The sequence below is a fragment of the Rattus norvegicus genome, chromosome X (assembly GCF_036323735.1).
Source record: "Rattus norvegicus strain BN/NHsdMcwi chromosome X, GRCr8, whole genome shotgun sequence".
In the NCBI taxonomy this organism is placed as follows: domain Eukaryota; kingdom Metazoa; phylum Chordata; class Mammalia; order Rodentia; family Muridae; genus Rattus; species Rattus norvegicus.
Window position 1 is genome coordinate 35,239,272 of NC_086039.1, and position 7,451 is coordinate 35,246,722.

Genomic DNA, 7,451 nt, shown 5'->3' on the forward strand with positions numbered 1-7,451 from the left:
TATTAATAGAGCATCTACTGTCCTTCAGTCACTCTTCCCAACAAAGGAGATATGCCCCATAATAATATGAACAGATTTGAATGGGTTGTAAAATGAGTAAAAGTCCAAAAGGATGGGCACCTGTTTCAGCTTTTATTGAATTATCAAATTAAGGAACTGTTGGGGAAAACCTTCTGGAGGAAGGAGATAGCGCTTGAGTTTGTAATACTTCCGTGATACTTGTTTGTACCAATGATATTTAAATGTTTCTCAGTAAACAAGTTTCATCTTTTTTCACTTCAAATAACTTGATTCCAACTATGGAAGCCCATCTAAAAATGAAAGAGTAAAACAATCACATAGATTTTTCACCTGGGTCTCTTTCTGCAGCCCAATTAGAAAACCTATCACAAAATATTGCATCATGCCAGCTAGGTGTGGTGATACACAACTGTAACGCTAGCACTTGAGAGGTTGAGTCAGGAAGAAAGCCTCAAGTTCAAAGCCAGCCTGAGCTACATATTGAGAGCCTGTCTGAAAAGAGGAAGGAGAGAGAGAGAGAGAGAGAGAGAGAGAGAGAGAGAGAGAGAGAGAGAGAGAGAGAATCTGTCCTACTCTTGTAGAAATCTGGGGGTTGTAGTTACAATAAGCCTCAAACAGCGCAAGAGCTGGGCAAATGTCTACCTTCTATGTTATTAGAATTAACTTTTCATTGATAACCCTGAGTTATCACTTACTATGTTTTATCTGGGCTGCCCTTAACACCAATTTGCCAGCCATCAGGACCACGTTTCCTTGACCCCTGACCCATAGCAATTTTTTTTCTTGCTCCTCATCTTCTCCTCTCCCTCATGGTTCTCCTCCAACCCCCCAGGTCTAGGAACACTAAAAACCCCCTGTGCCTCTTTCACCCAGCTATTGTCTGTCAGCATCTTTATTTACCAATGAAAAATAACTTAGGGAAAAGCTCACATAGAATCACTTGGGTCTATATGCAGACTCTCTCATCTCTAGGGCAAGCAGGTCTTGGGGGTCCACACTTAGCATTACAATACACAGCAAAAGACCAAACCACAATAGTTCCTCTTTCAGTCCAATAAAAGGCTCCTTTTCTCTCTGATATAGATTGAATATAATTATAACAACTCCAAAATTTATAAGGTATAATATACATTTATAATGTCCAGTCCATTATATTTGAGAATTTAGATAAAGTATTTTATCATGTATCCTAACTTAATGAGTTTAAAATTTTATACCTAAATTATCTTTGCTTTTCATTTGTATTACCATCCTAAAACTATCTTTGTAAATCTAGAACACCTTTTTTTATTTTTTTTTTATTAACTTGAGTATTTCTTGTATACATTTCGAGTGTTATTCCCTTTCCCGGTTTCCGGGCAAACATCCCCCTCCCCCCTCCCCTTCTTTATGGGTGCTCCCCTCCCCATCCTCCCCCCATTGCCGCCCTCCCCCCAACAATCTAGTTCACTGGGGGTTCAGTCTTAGCAGGACCCAGGGCCTCCCCTTCCACTGGTGCTCTTACTAGGATATTCGTTGCTACCTATAAGGTTAGAGTCCAGGGTCAGTCCATGTATAGTCTTTAGGTAGTGGCTTAGTCCCTGGAAGCTCTGGTGGCTTGGCATTGTTGTTCATAATGGGTCTCGAGCCCCTTCAAGCTCTTCCAGTTCTTTCTCTGATTCCTTCAACGGGGGTCCTGTTCTCAGTTCCGTGGTTTGCTGCTGGCATTCGCCTCTGTGTTTGCTGTATTCTGGCTGTGTCTCTCAGGAGAGATCTACATCCGGCTCCTGTCGGCCTGCACTTCTTTCGCTTCATCCATCTTGTCTAATTGGATGGCTGCATATGTATGGGCCACATGTGGGGCAGGCTCTGAATGGGTGTTCCTTCAGTCTCTGTTTTAATCTTTGCCTCTCCCTTCCCTGCCAAGGGTATTCTTGTTCCTCATTTAAAGAAGGAGTGAAGCATTCACATTTTGATCATCCGTCTTGAGTTTCGTTTGTTCTAGGGATCTAGGGTAATTCAAGCATTTGGGCTAATAGCCACTTATCAATGAGTGCATACCATGTGTGTTTTTCTGTGATTGGGTTACCTCACTCAGGATGATATTTTCCAGTTGCATCCATTTGCCTATGAATTTCATAAAGTCATTGTTTTTGATAGCTGAGTAATATTCCATTGTGTAGATGTACCACATTTTCTGTATCCATTCCTCTGTTGAAGGGCATCTGGGTTCTTTCCAGCTTCTGGCTATTATAAATAAGGTGCTATGAACATAGTTGAGCACGTGTCTTTTTATTTTTAAATTTATTTAATACTTAATAATAATTCTTTGGTTTCCGGGCAAACATCCCCCTCCCCCCTCCCCTTCCTTATGGGTGTTCCCCTCCCCATCCTCCCCCCATTGCTGCCCTCCCCCCAACAGTCTAGTTCACTGGGGGTTCAGTCTTAGCAGGACCCAGGGCTTCCCCTTCCACTGGTGCTCTTACTAGGATATTCATTGCTACCTATGAGGTCAGAGTCCAGGGTCAGTCCATGTATAGTCTTTAGGTAGTGGCTTAGTCCCTGGAAGCTCTGGTTGCTTGGCATTGTTGTACATATGGGGTCTCGAGCTCCTTCAAGCTCTTCCAGTCCTTTCTCAATCAGGAGGTTTTGATTGAGGACATGTGGCTACTTGTTAGGTCTGGCTTGGCATGTTATATTTTTATATGGAAATTTGTTCTATTGTTCTTGTTTTGTTTATCTCTTTTTCTGTTGAGGGCAGACTTACACATCACAGCAAATGTATAGAGGTCAGAGAACAACTTGGGGAAGTCATTTCTTTCCTTCTACCATGTGAGTCTTGGGGATTGAACTCAAGAAGTCAGTCATGACTGCAAGCACCTTTACCTGTTTTTGTATGTATTTAAATCTAGATTCTGCATATAAGAGAAAACAGGCAACATGTATCTTTCTGAGTCTGGCTTCTTTTATTTAGTATGATTATCTTAAGTTCCATCTTATTTTTTACAAAAAACACTTTTATTTTTCTTTATGGCTGAATAAAACTCATATATATATATATATATATATATACATCACTTTTTAAAAATATTTTTGTGGATCTCTAGGCTGTATCCATTATTTGGCTACTTTGTTTTTTACTATTATCATTATCAAAATAGGATTTCTTAAGGTTCAATAAGCTATGGTGGCATGGTTCATGGAGATTTCTGCAATCAGATTGTGCCCCTGGTATGATGAAATCACTCCCAAATGTATCTCTTAGGGAAGCAACACAATTCTTGTTTTAGTTATTTTTCGTTGCTGTGATTAAAAAATACCCTGACAAAAGCAAATTAAGGAAGAAAGGCTTTTTTTCTTATTCAAGTAACTGCAAATAGGAAACCAGAGGGGGAGCCCCAGGCTGGGACAAATCCTGGCCACCCCTCCCCCACAGAACAAGGGGAGGTGGTCCTATACCTTTTCCCATCAAAGTGGAGCCCCCCCCTCCTCACTCTGCTGCAGCATCCCCGGGGCCCGGGCCCCATCTTCCCTAGTGTGGGGTAACCAGCCTGCTGTTGCGCCCCACCCCCCTTTCCCCTAGAGTGTATTGTGGGGGGGAGGGGGACAGGCAAAATCGGGAGGATGAACATCTGGCACTGGTAGCAGCAATGATGGGTGTCTAAGAATGAACATTGAACAAAAAACACAACTGTCCAGAGGTAGTTTGTGAACAGAGGAAAAGGTGGAACCAGAACCTTGGGGGCAGGGAGGAGCAAAAGGAGAAGCGGGCAAGGCTAGCAACTTGGTGCCCTGCTAGAGGAAGAGTGTAGTGGGGGAGGCGCGTGTTCGAGCCCCGTCTGCCTTAGGTTGGAAGTGCTCTGGACCTCACTGAAGAGATGGGTGGTAGCACCCATCTGTCTCGTCCCAGGGGAGAGCAGCAAAGTGAGTGGAGCCAACATCACCCTACTTCCTGTTGTCCAACCACGGGGCTCAGCCAACCTGGTGCAGGATTCTCAGTAGGGTAGGGCAGGAGGGAAATCCTCCCGGTAACACTTGATGGGGGACATGCTGGGACCTAAGCATCCCCTGCACTGACCAGACTGCTGCTGCCAGGTCAGCCATCGGGCTTGTCGGAATGAGATGGGGCTGCGGCCCCTTAAGGCCAGGGAATGCTCCCAGGACCCTCTACAGGGAAGCCAGGAACAGCAGGGCAGAAGGGACCCGCAAAACAAAGAGCCCAGAGAGCAATGAGCGAGGGCTCTGAGGGAGTTGCACAGCAGGCTGGACTGTGGCTAGATGGGAAGTTAACCTTGTCAGGAGGGGGCAGGTGTGTTGGGGAGGAGGGCACAATATCCTGCTCCCGTGGGTGCTGCAGAGCCTGCAGCTGGGGCCTGGTGCAGTAGCATGCAGTGGGGGCGAGGTGGGGCCTTGGGAGCAGGGCTTCCAGTCCCAGAGGAAGGCTGCTCCTCAATGGCCAAGGAGCAGGTGCCACTGCAAGGGGTCACTGCTCCTCCTCCGAGGACTCCTGGGAGATGCCCTCCTCTTCCTCCTCCAGTTTCTTGGGTCTGCCCCTTGGTTTCCTCTCCTGAGTTGTGGTAACTTTCTGCGTCTTGGCTGCCCCCTTATTCTTGCTTCCCTTTAGTCGGTCCCGAGGTCTCTTCGGAGTTGGCACTTCACTGGGCTCCTTCGAAGGCCTGCCCTGGCCTTGCTTCTCAGTCCCATCCTTTTCCTGCTTGGAGGACAGGGGCTGGCTGGACTTTAGGACCAACTCGCTCATTCTGCTTCTCTATGTGTGGGGCAGCACAGAGTGAGTCTGGGCCTCCTTGGAGCCACGCCAACACCAGACATAGCCGCGATTCGGAGTCCCAATTAGAGGAGCACAGCCCCGGTTCAGGGGAGCTTAAAAAGCAGGAAGAAAGGCTTTAAATACAGTTGATCCTGGTGGGAAAAGCAAGACAGCAGGAGCTTGAAGCCATTGGTCACGTTGCAACCACAATCAGAAGACATGAACAATGAATGTCTGTGCTCAGCTCACCTTCTACTCTTTATACAGACCAAGATCCCAGCCCAAGGAATGGCGCCACCCACAGTAGATGAATCAGTCCACATCAAGATAAGCCCAACTCCCAGGCATGCTCAGTGGCTCCTCTCCTAGGAAATTCTAGATCTCATCTAGTTGGCTGTTATGATTAACTATCACAATGCCTTATTAGAAAAATTGTGTTCTCAGTTATATAATAAACATGTCACCTTAATTATATCTGTGAATCAAGTGATTGTAGCTCGAAGTAAGTTGTATTGATTGAGGCACAAATTTATCGGAAATAGACATTTGTCACCATTATGGAAGGCCACCTACAACCGTTTTTCTTTCTTTCTTTCTTTCTTTCTTTCCTTCTTTCTTTCTTTCTTTCTTTCTTTCTTTCTTTTTTTTCCCGGAGCTGAGGACTGAACCCAGGGCCTTGCGCTTGGTAGGCAAGCGCTCTACCACTGAGCTAGATCCCCAACCCAACCGTTTTTATTTTCACGAATAAACCTCTTGCCTAAAATTTAAGTTCTAAGAATTTTAACCCTTCTAAAGTGCCTGCCTGAGCAAGCGTAAGAATACATAAAGGTAAAATTACAATAAAAGAAACTGGGGAAACAAAATAAAAAGAAATCAAAATACCTCTAAGAGTTTATTACTTGAGCTAGCTGGGGATGGCAGGAGAATTGCAAGTCTGATGCCAGTCTGGGTTTAGTGTCAAGGAGAATTCTTGAGAAGAATCTGTGTCTGAACATCCCGTGACTAAACCTTTTGGAACCTATTAACAGCATACCGCTAGCTTCTACCAACCCAAACACTAAGAATGTCATCAGATAACATCTGAGGCCTACAGGCCTCAACTATTTTTAAGAGTATCTTGATTTATGACTTCCTTTGTTCTGATACGATAAAAAAAAAAAACTGCTTCTACATTAGAACATGGAGTTTAAACCTAAATCTGTGTTCTTGGGCCACTGTCACTCAAGTTTGATATATACATAAATATATAGGTAAGACTGGGGCTAAGTCATTCTTTATAGCTAGTGGCTAGCACCCACTACAGTCTGACTCAATTCCTGTGGCTTGAAGCTGTTACCCAACAGATGCCAGAATAGTCAATCTAAGTAATGAATGTCACTCCTCCCCCAAGAACACTATTTTGTTCTGCTTTTAAATACTTTTGGGACAAAAGTAGAGAGTCAGGCATTTTTGCAAAGTGCCCATCTTACCTTGGACTAGCTCATAGATATTGTATCACCCTAGTCTGCCTTTCCCCAAAACCCTGTTTAGTTGTTCTACAAGAGTCCTCTTTGAAGGGACCAGAAAGATGGCTCAGTGGGTGAATGTGTTTGTCACCAAACCTGATGACCTGAGTTTAAGCCTCAGAACCCACATGGTAGAAAAAAAGAACCAACCATGTGTCCTCAGATCTACAGACTTGTGCCTTGGCACTTGATCAGTTTCCTACAAAACACACACACACACACACACACACACACACACACACACACACACACACACAGCACAGACTCAGTGTTAGGGTTTTACTGCTGTGAACAGACACCAACTCTTAAAAGAACAACATTTAATTGGGGCTGCCTTATCGGTTCAGAGGTTCAGCCTATTATCATCACGGTGGGAACATGGCAGCATCCAGGCATACATGGTGCAGGAGGAGCTGAGAGTTCTACATCTTCATCTGAAGGCTGCTAGCAGAATACGACTCCCATATGGTTAGGAGGAGGGTTTCATTGCCCACCTCCATGGTGACACACTTCCTCCAAAAGGACCCCACCTACTCCAAAAAGGCCATACCTTCTAATAGTGCCACTGTCTGGTTCAAGAATATTCAAACCACCACAATAAGTAAGTGTAAAAAATAAAGAGGAAGAAAGGCATCTTCTTTGGAATGATAACTTTAGTAGCATGCACAAATGCTATGGAAATCAACTTGGATGTTACTCAAAAAACTAAAAATAACTACTACATAGCCCAGATATACTTCTTGGAAGCATACTTGAAGGGTTCTAAGTCATTGCCACACAAATACTTGCTCATCCATGTTCATTGCTGCTGTATTTACACAGTAACCAAGAAATGGAACCAGTCTAGATGGCCATCAGCCAATGAAATGTAATTTTAGGCAGCCATAAGGAAAAATGAGATTTTCAGTGGTGGCAGGCAAGAGAGGCAGAGGGTCATGATCTAATATAGTACAAGGTCTCAGATGTAGAGTTTAAGAGGGACACAGAAATGGATTGTTGGGGTAAGAAATGGATTAGAACAGTTACTAATGCCATGATCAGACAGATACGGTGATGGCTCTAATGAGAGGAATCTGGCCCATATGGCAGAGCTGGGGCGTCTTCTTGTAGGTCTCTGAATGTTGAGGTTTGTTTGTTTGTTTGTTTTTTGCTGTGTTATATACTGGTTGCTCCCAGAG

General features: G+C 44.4%; 1 protein-coding gene across 1 annotated transcript; it reads right to left on the minus strand.

Annotated features, from left to right (window-relative positions):
* Window positions 1-4,320: 4,320 nt before the first annotated feature.
* Window positions 4,321-4,857, minus strand: Hmga1l1 (high mobility group AT-hook 1 like 1). Its single transcript, XM_228930.5, has one exon. The coding sequence runs from the start codon at window positions 4,757-4,759 to the stop codon at window positions 4,484-4,486; it is 276 nt and encodes a 91-aa protein (XP_228930.1). The 5' UTR covers window positions 4,760-4,857; the 3' UTR covers window positions 4,321-4,483.
* Window positions 4,858-7,451: the final 2,594 nt, after the last annotated feature.